The 17,500-nt window shown below is 47.8% G+C and overlaps 1 protein-coding gene across 1 annotated transcript in view; it reads right to left on the reverse strand.

Moving 5' to 3' along the window:
* The window catches only part of rasgef1ba (RasGEF domain family, member 1Ba), a 44,641-nt gene that overhangs the window by 13,779 nt on the left and 13,362 nt on the right, over window positions 1–17,500 (reverse strand). Inside the window, 3 exon segments of the mRNA XM_042101538.1 lie at window positions 4,459–4,590; window positions 5,570–5,692; window positions 5,951–6,133. Of these exon segments, the coding sequence (XP_041957472.1) occupies window positions 4,459–4,590; window positions 5,570–5,692; window positions 5,951–6,133 (438 nt within the window).

A 17,500-nucleotide genomic window follows, 5' to 3' on the forward strand; every position in this document is an offset into this window, starting at 1 on the left:
CCAGGCCCATACGCAGATAACAAGTAGTTATAATATATACATTCTGATAAGTGCTGTGCTGTTTGAGACTCATTGCAATGATTTGTACCGCACAATTTAAATTAAAAATAGCATAATATTATTTGACTTTGTTAGTTTTTCTTAGTCATTTGGTCAAAAGTGTTTAAAGGAAGGCAAATCAAATCAAGAGCTACAGAGAGGGTGAGGAGTAGCACCCTATGTGTGAGCATTCAACACACACACACACACACACACACACACACACACACACACTCACACTTACACACACACTCACACTCCCACTCCCACTCCCACTCACACTCACAGGCTAGCGAGATGAGATCAGAAAGGATTGTCTCCGCCACCCCACTCCACGCCACTCTCCATGGCTCGCCATATGGCTGAGTGGGCTTCCGTGCCGACCACCAGCTGAGTGCTATATTTAGTAGGGCCCACACTTGGAGATAACTAGCTGGCATTAACCTGCAGCACGAGGGCCCTCACACACACACACACACACACTCACAAATACATCTACTATTATGACCAGCTCGGCGGCAGAAAAGCTGCTTTTGAGATTCTTCCATCGCCTTGGCAACAAGAGAAAGTGACAGACGGCCTTGTGCTCTGACTTCAGCCCAGGTCTCTGGCCATCTCCTCTCCAGGGTAACGTTGCCATGATTTCTCCACACTACTCCCCTTCTATCTCTCTTTCCATTTTTCTTTCTTTCTCTTCCTCTTGATCTCTTTATCTCTATCTTTCTATCCCACTCGAACACTAACTCTTTCTATCTTTAGCCTTATTCCTCTCCTTCTTGATCCCTATCTCTCTCTCCTTCTCACTTTTTCTTCATCCTAATCCAGCTCTCTCTCTCTCTCTCTCTCTCTCTCTCTCTCTCTCTCTCTCTCTCCTCTCTCTCTCTCTCCTCTCTCTCTCTCTCTCTATTTCTCTATTTCTCTCTCTGCGCCTCTCCTGTGAAGAAAACAACTCCAGGCAGGAGCTTCTCCTCCGCTGTTTTGCTCCCTCCGGTTCCAGGAATAGCACCCCCAAGAATCACGACCCGAAACCACCGGCCCAGATAACAGGCCGTCGCCGGCACTCACGCTCGTTTATGGGCGAGCAGAACCACACAGCACCGCGGAGAACCGCATCCATAATGACAGTCTGCGCAGGCAGAAAACCCAGGGCCACTGAGGCTGGGCCCAGCGGTAAAGAACCACGGCTCACAGATGTTCTCTTCACCAGGAAAACTATTCCTGGCTCCTGGAGCAGGAAAGGGCCCGTCCGTCCAGTCCACCAGCCCGACTGACCGCTGGGAAGCAGACTGCGCTTCCTGGGTCAGCTGCAAGCCGGCCAAAGCCTGGCCACTGCAGGGTACTGCAGACACACACACACACACACACACAGTTTGGCCACTGCAGGGTAGCCACTACCACAGGCACTCCGGTCCATCGCCGTGGCTGCTGAGGAAATGAACTCTCGTTCTTTGTATTTAACAACTGCTTTGGCAACACTAGTGGTCTATTCGTCATGCCAGAAAAGCACTTCTGAATTGGAATTCGGAACTCTGTGTCCAAACACAGCGAGGCCATGACTGTGTGTTTTGTTTACTCTTTCATTTGTGTCCTGGAAGGAATGAAAGAAAGAAAAAGAATCCAAAGTTCCGCTGACCCCATTGTCTTACTTGTGGGTTTCCTGCCAGAAGACAAAACTTGACCATGATTGGACGGGTAAAGACGAACCTGGTCTGTTCTCCTGTGGTCTGGCTGTTCCCATGCCGCAGTATGTCGGCAGAGCCAGCCGTCTTGTTCATGCAGACCTACAGTAAACGCTCTCTCTCTCTCTCTCTCTCTCTCTCTCTCTCTCTCTCCTTGGCCTTTTCGTGACAGAAAACGAGAGGAGGCCACACTTTGGATACTTTGGATTCTTTTACTAGCAGGTCCCCTGCACAGAAGATTTCTTCAGTGCCTCCTTGTGCTACTTGTCATGGTCTTGTTGGCAGGAGGGGAGGGCAGTCACATCATCACACAAGCAGAAACACACACACACACACACACACACACACACACACACACACACATCATTGGGGGTTGGGGGGGGTGTTACTAGAGGAGCTGTTTGGAGCAGAAGGTCTGAGCTCTTGAGGAAGCGTACAGAGGCTCATTTCCACCCAATTAGTCACAGACATGGTGCCACTATGGATGGAGACAAACACAGCTTAAAAAGGGAACATAGATATCTCGCTTAGAATCTGCCTTAAAAAAAACACACACAACACAGATCCTCCAGAAATGTCTGAAATCAAGTTGAACTCATGGACAGAGAGAGAGCTCTTTGTGATAACTCACAAAATACATGTCACTGATGAAGACTTATATTCAGTGTTTAAGTTGACTGTATCTGGTTTGGGATTTTATACACAATTGTGGCAGAACAGCCACAGACGGAGTACAAAGTTAAACGCCATATGCTAAATAGCCTCAGTTTTACCTCACAGGACATCAAAACAGACACACACACACACACACACACACACACACACACACACACACACACACACACACACACACACACACTGATCATGAGACCATGACAGGATTAGATCAATCACCTAAAACAGTCTAATCAGCTCCTTAATCAATATTCTCATTTATCTACATCTTAGTGGCCGATCAATACTCACATGTGTTCACTGTGCTCAATGTGCCACTGGGGTAAAGTGACGACAGAATGGCCTGTATATGATGACATCATCTCTCTGACTATCTGGTGGTGTGTGTGTGTGTGTGTGTGTGTGTGTGTGTGTGTGTGTGTGTGTGTGTGTGTGTGTGTGTGTGTGTGTGTGTGTGTGTGCGCGTGTGTGCGTGTGTGTGTGTGTCCTTGAAACTAATTAGTCATCTGATACCAGTGTGCACAGATGTGTGTGTGTGTGTGTGTGTGTGTGTGTATCTATATATTCTGAACATGCTATTCTTATTCTCTCCTAACCCACCTAACAGAATAAAATGTTCTAAAGGACCAGCAGAAGAAGTCTTTCCCCTGAGGACATGAGCGACCCGACTGACTGACTGACTGACCGAATGACTGACCGAATGAAAGGCAAATCTGACAGGGGGTACAGCCGAGGACAGAACATTGAGGACGAGAGGACTCTGTAACACAATTACTGAGGAACAGAGTGTCTCCTTAACATCCAGAACAGCTTGCAGTGGACGAGGGGTAGTTAGCCGGCATGGAGGATCAGGAGAAAAAGGGACTATAAGCTGAGGAACAGGAGGTGACCCCCACTGCTGAGCTTGGAGGCGGTGTGTGCGTGACGCATGCTTAAGGAGAGAGGAAAAAACGTCTATCTATTTAAAAAGTTTCAAAAGCCCCTAGCCACTTCTCCAGTTCTAAAATACTCAGAATCAGTGGAGGCATGACGATCATCCCCCAGTGAAAAAAAGTGCAAGTAGTGAACAACACAGAAAGAGACACACACCACACACACACACACCACATGGATGGACTGAGGAAAGTTAAGCACATAAGCCTTTGATTCCGGAGTCAGCGATTGGGGAACAATTCAAATGCTGGCTAAAGGAAGAGTGATGGCGTGGACAAAAGCTGCCAGCTACTCCCCACACCCCCTCACACACACCACACACACACACACACACACACACACCACACACACCCCACACACACACACACACACACCACACCACACACACACCCCTCACACACACACACGCACACACACACACACACACACACATCACACCTCACACACACTCACACACACACCCCTCACACACACCCCCCCTCACACACACCCCCCTCACACACACACCCCTCACACACACACACACACACACACAACACACACACACACACCCCTCACACACACACACACACACACACACACAAACCGGCTCCTAGTGACAATAGAGATTTTCACTCAACCGTGTTGTGGCCTCCCGCAAGCGGCTTTGTGACTGATCACCCTCCCCAACACACACACACACACACACACACACACACACACACACACACACACACACACACACACAGACACACACACACACACAGAGACAGACCTGCGCCCCCATCCCCCAGTCGAGTCCCCTGCTCCCTACACCACATGCTGTGTGGACAGGGCTGGTTCAAGCCTCGTTTCATCACCTGTCACTCATTGCAACACACACCTCTGTCACACACAGACTAACACACACCTCCATGTCATACAAATGGTGTGTGTGTGCGTATGAGTGTGTGTGGGTGTGTGTGTATGTGTGTGTGCATGTGTGCGTGTGTGTGTGTGTTTCAGTGTGTATACATGGGTCTGGAGCTTGTGTGTTTTTATATAGGTCTACAGTGTCTGTGTGCGTGTGTGGTGTGTGTGTGTGTGTGTGTGTGTGTGTGTGTGTGTGTGTGTGTGTGTGTGTGTGTGTGTGGTTGTATGTCTTACCTCGTCACCCACTGGCCAGGCGTTGTGTGAGCTCCTTGAGGCTCCTCATTGTCCTCTCGTCACGGAAGTCGTATGGGAATGTCTCCGTCCATTCTGTAAGGAGCTGCAGCACCTTAGGAGCCATCTTCCTCAGTCGCATCTACAGAGGGAACGCACACACACACACACACACACACACACACACAGCCATGTGTCAGCCACACAATATACAACAGACCTGAATCAGATGACAAACACAGAGGCCCCGTTCATACACACACACACACACACACACACACACACACACACACACAACACACACACACACACACACACTTCAAGCCCCCCGGGACCCTTTGTACACAGTGCGGAGACACAGATAAGCCTCCCTGATGAGCCATGAGGTTTTGCCGACTTCCTGACCTGCCTGTGTGCGTGTGTGTGTTTTGACTGTTTGACTGAGAACATCTCTGACTCGGGGACATTTACAGAAGCAGGGCTACACATGTGAGTGTGACTTACACAGAATAGACCTGACCTGTGTAAGTGTTTGTGTGTGTGTGTGTGTGTGTGTGTGTGTGTGCGCGCGTGCGTGTGTGTGTGTGTGCTCATGTGTGCATGATAGAACACAGAACTCTGACTCCAGGACATTCGCAGTAGCAGGACAGCCAGTGGCCAGTAGCTGTGCATAGTGACTCACACGGAGAATAGTTACATAAATGTGTCCACGGATCTATAGAGTCTGGACAAGTGTCTGTGCTGTATGTCCTCACACATTGCTGTGTGTCTGAGGTCCTGTGATTACACAATCCCGTGATTGTGCGCCTATGCCTTGCTATAACATTGCACTCTACCTTCAGTGAATGTGGGAGGACTGTTGCACATGTGATTTTGCAGTGTGATTTTGCAGTGTGATTTGGGGGGGGGGGGGGGGGGGCTTGTGTTGTGTCTTGTGTTTTGGGGTTTCCTCTGTGCCGAGGTCAGATTTTAGGGGTTTTTTGTATGGTTAGATGCTGGTGTGTGATTTTGGGTTCCTGAGATGTACATTTGGGTACTGAGGTATAATGTTGGGGTGCTGTATTGTATATTGGGGTGTTGTGTTGTATATTGTTGTAAAGTCGGGGCGCTTGGGATGATACCTTGTCAGCCTGAGGGTCGGAGAGTCTCTGATGGTCCACACACAGGTGGCAGATCTTAGACATGAGCTCACAGGGGTGGATGAAGAGCCGCGAACTCAGCAGGAATGTGAAGATGTACGTCCTCTGTGGAGGGAGAGAAGGAAAAGACAAGAGAGAGAGAGAGACAAGAGAGAGAGAGAGGAAGAAAAGAAGAGGGGAAACAGGAGAGATCACAGCAGATCCAGAGAGGTCAAAAAAGTAGATGGGGAGAGAAAAGAACGACAGAGAAAGAGAAAGAGAGTGTTTTAGAAAAACAAATGACGTCACATCGACCTGTGTGACTTGCAATTAGCCAAAAGCCCCTCCACTCCCCCAGACACTGCTGAAGCAGAGCAAACTCACGTCGGGGTAGTGGTCCACTGTGGGCACCAGATGCTGGATGAGGGCCTCCAGCGACCCCGAGACAAGCGTGTTGTCATGGTAATAGAGGCCCCCGTAGTGCTCTTCCTTTGTCTGGTAGAGGTTCTTGTTGTAGGCGCTGTTGGGAAACACGCCCGTGAAGGGTGGTGTCTGAGGCATCTTGTCCTGGGAGGAGAGCGAGGAAGAGGAGAACACTCAGCATGTTTGTTATTATTACAGCTCATCTTGGCAAGACGACAAGCCCGTGTGTGTGTGTGTGTGGTGTGTGTCTGTGTGTGTTGTTTCTGGCAAGGGCCAGGCTATGCGGCGTATGCGGGCTGCTCTGCAGTATTCCGGCTTTTATTGGCAAGGCAGCTCATCTGCCAGTTGAACATTACAGCATCCTCCTCCAACAGCACCACACCCCCTGGCCTACCCTCAATCACTCTCCTCCCACAGAAAATCATCACAGCAAGCGGAGTGGAAAATGGTCAACCTTGGAATGGGATCTACAGGGATGTGCAGGACACTGTCCAACCAAGTCTGCTCCCTCTATCTGCAGCTCTCTCTATCCATCTCTCCCTCTATCTGCAGCTCTCTCTCTCTCTCTATCTATCTCTCCCTCTATCTGCAACTCTCTCTATCCATCTCTCCCTCTATCTGCAGCTCTCTCTCCTTCTCTTATCTGCAGCTCTCTCTATCCATCTCTCCCTCTATCTGCAGCTCTCTCTCTCTATCCATCTCTCCATTTCTCTTCATCACTCTCCCTCCATCTCTCCCTCTGCATATCCCCCTTTCTTCCTATGCATCTCTCTCTCTCTCTCTCTCTCTCTCTCTCTCTCCTCTCTCTCTCTCTCTCTCCCTCTCTCTCTCTCTCTCTCTCTCTCTCTCTCTCTCTCTCTCTCTCTCTCTCTCTCTCTCTCTGAGCCCTGCCATGCTGCTCTTTTAATCCAGCCTTGTTGACCGGCAGCAGCAGGGCTGTGGGCCACGGGCGAGCAGGAGCTCCAGCGTGCCAAGCCCTAATCCCGTGCCACCGTGCCCGCTCAGCGCTGCCCGCACTGGGGCTTAAGGCACCCGTAATCCCCTCGACCCTTCGTCCGGCTAGCTCACGTGGAGTACACTGTAACGTGCCCAGCTATGTGGCACAGACGATGCCCAGGAGGGGTATAGTGGCATGGGTGGGCAGGGGCGACGGCAGGCAAAAAGGATGCGCCTTGGGAAATGTGTTCTGTTTTGAAAAGAGCCATTATTCTCTCTCTCTCCTCCCTGTTTGTGTGTGTGTGTGTGTGTGTGTGTGTGTGTGTGTGTGATTCTTTTCTATGGGATTCTTTCACTACTTTTAAACACGAGGAGAAGGCAACGTGCTGTCCACTTCAAGACGGTCTTATAAGTGTCAGTACTACCCTAAGGACATGGTTGTGTGTATGTGTGTGTGGTGTCCACGCATGTGCCTGTGCCTGTGTGTGTGTGTGTGTGTGTGTGTGTGTGTGTTGCTGAGTCATATGTGTGTGTGTGAAGTATATTGCCATGGTGATCATGTTGCTCACTCATCTTGTTCAGTCTCAGTCTCAGTCTCAGTCTCCTCTAAAATGGACTGTGGCGAGAGAGAGAGAGGAGAGAAGAGAGAGAGGAGAGAGAGGAAGAGGGAGAGGAGAGAGAGAGAGAGAGAGATATGGAGATGAGCCTGCTCTGATGGGTCCACACGGATGCACAATGCAGGCATTCAGGAGCCCCGGCACGGGGCAAAAGGGAACCCCACAACAAAGAGCCTCCCCAATGGCCGCCTGCCTATTCACAGACAGCACTTAGATCACTGATATGCACCACACACACACACACACACACACACACACACACACACGAACAGCCACCACCTCAAAGCTGCCAACTGGCCTCAGCCGGCATGTGCACACCACACAAAGACATAAGCAATGCAGGCATGCAGACATACACACACACACACACACACACACACACACACACAAACAAACACAGAAACACACACGTTCACAAATAGCTGCGCATATTTATACATATGCAGACGTATTCATGCACACACACACAGAAACACACACACACACACACACACACACAACCCACACCCACACACCAGTTGCCACTAGCCTATTCAGCTTTCAAACACCCACTACACGCACCCACCCACACAGCACAATGGCCGCCTGCCTATTCTTCCCAATTTCAAATTTCAGCAGCCCAGTGCCAGAGTTGGACTGCTTTTGGGCAGGGTAGGGAGGGGGAGGCGGGGGCGTTGCCAGGATCCTTACACCACCACCCCCCCCCCTTATCCTCCCTCCTCTCTCTCTCTCTCTCTCTCTCTCTCTCTCCATCAGAAAAGTTATTAACATGAGAAAGGACCAGGCTGAGAAGTCAGGGCTGCACCCTGAGCATCTGTTGCTCCATGTGTTTCTCCAATTCAGCTCATCAATAGTGCACACACACACACACACACACACACACACACACACACACACACACACACACACACACACACACACACACACACACACACAAACACACAGCAGGAATAATCAATGTCAAGAGTGGAGGCTTTCACTACCATCACACAGGTCCTGTTACACACACACACACACACACTGTAGTCTCATGCTTTGTGTCTAGGACCAGCCCACGAGGCGAGTCAGCAGCACCCCATTAAAAAAGCACTCAGCTCAGCTCAGGCATCAGCTTCACACCCTGGCTTTACAGGGGACTCCCGAGCTCCAGTATTCATTTCCTAAAGCGCACCCCGGACACCCCGGACACGCCAGCGGGAAACTCTTCCCTTGCACAGCTCGCCCCTTTCCCCCTTCGCCCTGCTCTCTCCCATCCCTGATCAACACACACACGGCTGCCCGTCTCTGCGGCGCGTACAGACTCACGGCCCACAGCAGCCTGGCACAAATCCCGTGGCCGCCTGCCCTCCTCTCCCAGCTCTCTAAGGTTCCAACAGGTAGAGCCTCCGAAGCCTCCACTGCAGGGTTCTGGTGGCAATCAGCCAACCATGGCAGCAGTTAGCAGTTGCCAAAGAAAGCACATTTACACAATTACTGCCACAGTGACATATAGACACTTAGCGCCACCACAAACTGACCTCCTGTTCCGGCTACTTCTCTCAGTATTGGAGTAGTCAGTCAGAATGACTGTACAGTGGCCCTACGGACAACACAGAGTGTACTGCACAGATTTGCTCCTATATCAAAATGCTCAAAGTCTGTGTGAGCTAAACACTCCACTTTATTCTGTTGCTGATCTGACCAACAGTGCAGGCATGGTGCCAACTAGTCCCTAGGGGACAGCAATCCACCCCCCCCCCCCCCCCCCCCCATCACACACACACACACACCACACACACAAACCTACTCCACTACAACCCACGCCAAGCAGGCCTCTCTCCCCTCCTGAGCTGCAGAGGGCCATAATCCCACCGCAGCATGAAACAAGTCAGAGCCAAACACCACACACTCAACACACACACACACACACACACACACACACACACACACACTCACATAAGGCTGACATCTGAGCGTGCTCCCAGTCAGGCTGCAGGTGACAAACAATGCCAGGCTCCCCCCCGGCGCACAGAGAGAGAGACACACACACAAACATCATTATGGGATGGCCGCTGGCGTGGCGATGCGCTGCCTGCCAGGGTAGGAGGCAGATACTAAGTCATCGCTAAACCCAGTGGCCTGCTCCACCTAATCCATGACGGGCACCCCTGTTTTGGTTCTCACAGCATGTGTATGTGTGTGTGTGTGTGAGTCTGTAGGTGGTTGGGTGGATGTCTCTGTGTGTGTGTATGTATAGCACTCCATGTCATCCTCACACGGCAGTGACCCACCTAACTGACAACTGCTCCCACCGCACCAGCTCACCAGTGGACTGCTGTGACTCAGTGACTAACTGTCAGCAGTGGGGCAGGTCCCCCCACAGGCCTTAGGGCTTAAGCTAGGCAGTTACCGGAGCCCACCTGACCTCAAATCTGACCCAAGACAGGGAAAGAACAAGGCATTTTGTTTCCCTTCCCACACGTTCCCGCTCCCACCTCTCATGTTGGGTTGGGCGGGTAACCCAGTATTAGGGCGAGCCCAGGAAGACTCCCAACCAGGAGATGATGAGGTGCTAATGACTTTATGGGAGTAGGGGGGGACAGAGAATAAAGAGAAAGAAAGAGAGAGAAAGAGAGGCAAAGGAGAGGGACGAGATGGGTAAGGGGTGCCATAAAGGTGATAACAGGGATAGGTCCAATTCCCACACATCTAACGTCAGTGACCAGTTCAGTGTTTTGAGGGAGGGCCACTAAACTAACAACAACCCAACCCCCCCAATCCCGATATTTACTCAGAACTAACTTGAGGAAGTTCCATTCATTCCTTTAAGTAGGTGACGAGGAGACCCCCTGTTGTTAGGAGGCTGCGCTATCACTTGTGCCTGGACTACGCCAGCGCAAAGACAACAACACCATCTCATCGATAATCTCACAAATGAGTTTGACAGAACGCCGCCAGTCCAATCTTAAAATTCTTCTTGAGACTACAGACAGCTGGCCTGGTCGCGTTGGAATGCGAGCACGAAGGGTGCGTAAAGGACTAGGTGAGGGTCGCGCCGCGGGGAATCCGTGGTCAGACTGAGTCGGATAAACCTCCCATTGAGATCTCTGCGTGTCTTGAAGCACGATACATAATCTTTACCCTGGCCAAAGTCCCCGAAGAACTGCATGCCAAACACCGATAAGTCTTTCTAACATTTACAGTCGCCCAGCCGAAGCATAAACATTACCCTAAACAAAGCGCATATCAGTCGTACCAAAAACGAACTAACCGAGTTTGTTCAATAGGTGAGTTGGCCAGTCTCTTTTTTTTTTAGAAATAAGGATTAGCCACAGTAATCACTGGATGCCTTCGGAGAGAGAGAGAGTGAATCCACTTAACCCTCGGCAAAGTACAATGTAAAAATAGCCGCAGAGTGGCACTAATTGTAAGACACTATCCACAACCCCGCACAGACAGGACACTCGCTGCATTAATTACGACAAACAACAGAAACGCCGAGAAACTGCATATCAACTCGCTCTCAGACCAACATGTTTCTTGGAGTCAGCGAGACAGGTTCGTTCAGCTGTTTAAAGAAGAACAGCTGAACATTAAGCATAATGATAATTAACAGCTCAACGACGCTACCGGTGTTCCATAGGTCTAAACAGCATTTATGTAATAAATGCAAATGACACCTATAAGTAACAAGAATAGTCACGAAATAAATGGCAATGATTTTCAATTTGTTAATTCTGTATACCTAATGTAGACTACACAAAACAGTATAAAGCTAATAATGTCAATGACAATGGACAGTAGCCGTTGTTATTTGCAATTAGCTAAATGTTAAACTAGAATATAACGACGAAGAAAATAAACACACAGAAGAGCAAATTACCTCAAAATTAGACACCTGTAGTTCGGGGTGATGGTATGAAATCCACAAGTGAGACTCCAGAAATGTACAGAGATGTAGCTAAGCCTTTGAAATAAATTCCCGAAACAAAATCCGAGCAGACAATATTGTCCCTCAATTCAATATATGGCTCACAGCGGTAGAGACTCCGTCTGCATGTTTCAATCACGATATGCTTCGACACACTGAAATATCCAAAGCCGATGCTTCAGAGGAACATCCAACAGTAGAAACGTACTCTCCGCGCGCAACTGCAAGTGCGAGTGCCGAACCTAGGAAAGGCAGTACTCTTAACGCTACTACCACCCGGCAGTGGATAGCCAATCAGAGCGCAGCGCAGGACCCCCCCCCCCCCCCCCCCCCTTCACTGATGAGCGTAATGCTGAAATGTCTGTAATTCGAATATACGAGGCTTTCTTTAGTTTAGAGGCAGTTTCTTTCTATGTCGAATCTCTCAAGAAGACCTACTCTTTTCATTTTAGAATAATATAGACCATGTTTTTTCGCAAATAAAGCAAGCTTAAAGTAACAACATCAACAAACATTTAAACCAGTTTTTACATGCTGATTGGTAGATGACAGAGCATGTCCTAAAAGACAATTTTATGATTTTCTATGATTCTCCTCTCTCTCTCTCTCTCTCTCTCCTCTCTCTCTCTCTCTCTCTCTCTGTGTGTGTGTGTGTGTGTGTGTGAGTGTGTAAGAGAGAAAGAGAGACTCATAATCTTGATGAGAAATTACCTGAAGGGTCAGTGATATTTGCTCTGCATCAGAAAGGCTTTGACCCCTGAACAACACAGCACTGTGCATACTACATACGGTGGGTGTGTGTAGTGCATGTACAGTACATTTTTTTTGTGTGTGCGTGTGCGTGCTCGTGTGTGTGTGTGTGTGTGTTGAAACCCTTGCAGATTCATGCTGCCCTGCTGGCACACTCAGCTCTCTCTAAGCCTGGATCACTGAGCTGACCTACCTAAGGTCAAGGCCCAGAAACACACACACACACACACACACACACACACACACACACACACAAATACGAATACACACACACACACACACACACACACACACACACACACACACACACACACACAAACACACACACACACAGACACAAATACAAATACACACACACACACACACACACACACACAAACACACACACACAGACACAAATACAAATACAAATACACACACACACACACACACACACACACACACACACACACACACACACACACACACAGACATACACAAATTACACAAATACACACACACACACACACACACACACACACCAATACACACACTAATACACACACACACACACACAAATACACACTCACACAAACACAAATACACACACAAATACACACACACACACACACACACACACACACACACACACACACACATATGCTGCCTCACAGGACCTGAGGTAGATTATAGATCATGCAGGTGAGGAACATAACTTTACTCTGACACATCCCTTTACACTCTCATGGTGACCAGTTACTGTAAAGAATCGGAACCAACTGGACGTCCTCGTAAATGTCCATCTGAAGACCGAGATATGGTTTCTAATTCCCCATGAACAAATGCATCTGCCAGATACCTTCACTGTACCCGCAACATTAAAAGTGACCTGGAGTTTAGTCATTCTAAACTCATCTTTCATTGTGTGACCTAATCTCTGGCCATTGGGGGAAATGTAAATGAAACAAACATTTGAATCAATGGTATGCATATGAGGGGGAAGTGCAACGTAGAGTGCATTTCATATGTAAATAACCCCTTCAGTCAAACGTGTGAGACGTGTGAGATCTTTAAAAGGTGTCAGACCACAAGTGAGGTCCAAATGACACACACTTCCTTCACACTAGGAATTCCAGTTCAGCAGCTACTGTTCAATTCTTGTGTAGTCGCACCTTTACAGTACAAACACACCTAGACTTTAGGGGTGTGAATCTCTCATGTAAAAGACGATACGATTCGCATCTAGATACATGGGCACGATTCGATACAAGAAAAGATACATGTCTTTAAAAAACGATTCAGTACGATTCGATGCAATTCGATGCAATTTGATGCAGTTCAAGAATGGAAAGCATTCTGAAAGATTTTTTATAATTTGCTCATGGTGCACATTAATTTCATATTATCAATTATCATGGTCATGGTTGTCAATTAGGCAAAAAAAATGTGTGAATATGATTATCTAAACTGAGGTTTGTTTCATATACTGTATTGAAATGAAAAAATAATAGTCTACATTTCAGTCAAACACAGCAGCCAAATACAACACAAAAATAATTTTTTATAGAGTTATATCTGATTGTTTTCATGGAGCTGTAGCCTTGCTGAGGTAAGACAATAACGAAATAAAAGTGCTTAAGAAACTCTTGGCCTTTTCTCATATAGCCTACCCTACAAGAATAAAATAGGCCTACAAATCAATGAACTCTCTGGGCTTATTTTGTTCCAACAGTAGACCTAATGCAGAAACCTATAATGCCACAAGTCTGAGTGAATATGAACAAAATCATTGGCTAATAATTTGTGCATCGTTTTAGCAGCAAGGGCCAAATTATTATTTAACATTAAGGAAATCACTTCATCAAAGGTAAGTCTTTGATGAAGGCTACAGACTATCGTTGCTGATTAGGAATGCTATAAGTGTTTAATTTCGCGCTGATTTCGAAAAAACAAAAGTTAAGCGAGTTGTCACATGCTTAAGTTGCTACATGCTTAAGTTGCAGTAGATGTATGGGTAATGACGTCATTTGACAACTTTGGGCAGTGAATGTAACCAAAAACGAACTGCAGTACCCACAATTCCGTACCACATATAGTTTTAAAACCGGAAGTGGGATGAACGCGCTGCTTGGAACGTAATTGACAGTCTGAGCGAACAGAAAAGGTTGTTAACCGATTCATAACAAGTAAATCGATATAACGACCGGTTCATTTCAGTTTTTTTCCGATACGGGGCTTCACGTATCGATGTAGCCGTATCTTACACGTTAAAAACGGATACCGATACATATCGGTTAATCTTTACACCCCTACTAGACTTGCACCAAGTATCACAGAAAAATACACACCTACCCGTACAAAACACATGTACGTCACACACCCAAACTAGAGTGTGACAAATATCTACAAATTGTAGTCGGGTTCGGTCCAGGTTCGGACACATGGGGGCGATATGCATTGGAAGCTTTACATTTAAAATTCCTTATTATGTTGGGTAACCAACAGGTCTGCTTTACATGATGCAAACGTTTGTTTTTTGAGAATTAAGTAAAATGTAAAAAAGACCTAATAGCTTTCTTCCTGTGTGCAAGATTTGTTTATCGTGACAACGCATTTCAGGCATGCAGCCTGAAATGCACACGCGTTGTCACGACTACATAAACAAATGGTTATGCACATATGCACATAAGCACAGTCTTGGGTGACGTTAAAAAAAGTTGTTAGCCTATCAGGAGATTTTAAGATTATTTGCGTTGCATACTGTGGTAAAGACATAGGCTACCGGTAGGCTATAAGGTCGTCTCGTTCAACTGGATGAGGATTTCCTCGAGTTGCACCAATTAACGTCGATGCTGCATATGGATCAGTGACAGAGGCACTGTAGTTTCAAAGACTGTTGCAGTTCATTTCACGACTTTTCGATAATGGTAAGACAAGAATTCTATTTCAATAGGCTATGCTTGCTTGGGCCTCTTGTGTTAATGTGCGCTGTGTGTGACCTGCGTGCGTGCACGCTCATCTGATTCTGTAGACAATTTGTTGTGTGTTCCGTTTAATGGGCTAAAAAGACAGGCTATCCACAAACGTGAACGTTTAATCACTAGCATGGGAATAACTGAGGCATCATCTGCGTCGGGCTCGGGTCGGGTTCGGACATAAAAATTAAAATGCCTGTTGGGTTCGGGTCGGGTTCGGACGCAACTCTGTCGGACGTGGGCCGGGTTCGGACAGAAATTTGCGCCCTGATCCGCACTCTAACCCAACCCCCCAACCCCCCCCCCCCCACACACACACACACACACAGGCAGACACACAGCTACCCTTACAACTGAATAAGTGGTTGGTGCATCACAGCTGAGGAGTTGCTGCAGGGGCTTTCTGTGGAACAGCAGTGAGGGGGAAACCAGCTCAGCTCACAGAATGGAGTCTGATCTCACGGTGTGGGTCCCCTCATTAACAAGCAGCATACACATTCATGACTGCTCAATCACACACACACACACACACACACACACCTGTCATCTGAGCAGAGTAAGAGAGCGAAGCCAAAATCCAAACCTCTCCCAAGGGTGGTGACTATCTGTAGCCTTACGCATCATGCTCATGTGTGTTCACGCTCAGGTCGCCAGTCATGTGATACTGTTTGTTCCAGTGAATATCACGCACAGGCACACACACAGACACACACACAGACACACACCCTCACTCACTGATCATACGTCTGTGTGTACGTCTGGGATAGAGGCATGTGGAATGTTTGAGTCTGCCGCTGATTTGGGGTGATTTTCCCATTGTGCCATCACGGACACACAACCTCTTTACCATTTGAAAGGATCGTTTGACACAGTTCATGATGTTCAATTCACAGTAATTAATAGTTTATAAATTCTGCCCCTACTCACTCTCTCTCTCTCTCTCTCTCTCTCTCTCTCTCTCTATCACCATAAAAGACCCCCTAGCCAACAAATGGACTTGGGGACAGACAAGAGTTTTATCTCCCTACATCCGAAGACACATACACACACACACACACACACACATGCACACACACACACACACACACACACACACACACAAACACTCACACACAAACACACACACACACACACACAGACACACATACCACACACACCACACACACACACGCACACACACACACACACATAATAATGCAATACTACTTTAAGTCTGCTTGTAATCTTAGTGTGATGGGGTGAAAGAGTCCCGTAGTGCAGATGGTAAGACTCTGCCCTTGACTGAACTGCACGAATGTGTATATAGTATATTAAACCTTTTTGCCAAAGCATTTACTTTTCCAGACCTTACATGCCTTCACATGCTGTCATTTTTAAAGGAGCCTTTGAGCTTCAGTGAGCTTCGCTCATCTCCTTCTTCATGACATTCTAGACTGTTTTGAGTTGCTGGCCAAAACCCCCCGCCCTGTCACACTGAACCATTCAGGCACTCGGCAGTCTTGGGTGGCTCTGTTGAAACATTAATGAATCCTGCCACTGGAGAGATGACACCAGCCTCGGATACTCGTGCATGTGTGAACACGACCCAGTTTGACACAAGGACACGACCACCGCCTGCTCACTGATGATTGCCTGCCCCCCCCCCCCATCTTCATCCAGCACACACAAACACACACCCACCCACACACACACACACACACACACACATGCACACATACACACACATGCACACACGCACGCACGGACACACACACACACACATGCACACACACACACCACACACACACACCACCACACACAGGCAGAGACGCACATACACACACACACACACACACACACACACGCACACACACACAAACAATCCGACACACAAACACACATACACGATACTGGTGGAACTTGATTGGTGGAGAGAGCAAGAGCATAGCGAGCCTACAGTCTGGACACTGTAACATGGGTCACACAATTACTGTAAACATATTAACACTTTGAACATAAATTACATAAGACCAGCCAAAAAATAGCATACAGAGAATCAGATGAAGTCTTCAGTTAGAGATGAGCCATTAGTTTTACTTATCACTTCATCTTCCATAAAGACTTTCCCGAGCAACAAGTATACAGAAAACAGCAGAGGTGGCATTTTTCAGGGCATCCGCGACCTTCCAAAGGTCTGTGGTCTTATGAGTGACAGATTAAGCCCTCCGTATACTGCTGTCGCAGATGCTGATTACGTAATCTCTGTGATAAACACCAACTCATGCAGATTTAAAGCAGGGATAGAAGATGGACAGCTCAGCACATCGCTTCCGCTTCGGTGAAGCCAGTAGCCCAGATCCATACA

The sequence above is a fragment of the Alosa sapidissima genome, chromosome 8 (genome assembly GCF_018492685.1).
Source record: "Alosa sapidissima isolate fAloSap1 chromosome 8, fAloSap1.pri, whole genome shotgun sequence".
In the NCBI taxonomy this organism is placed as follows: Eukaryota; Metazoa; Chordata; class Actinopteri; order Clupeiformes; family Clupeidae; genus Alosa; species Alosa sapidissima.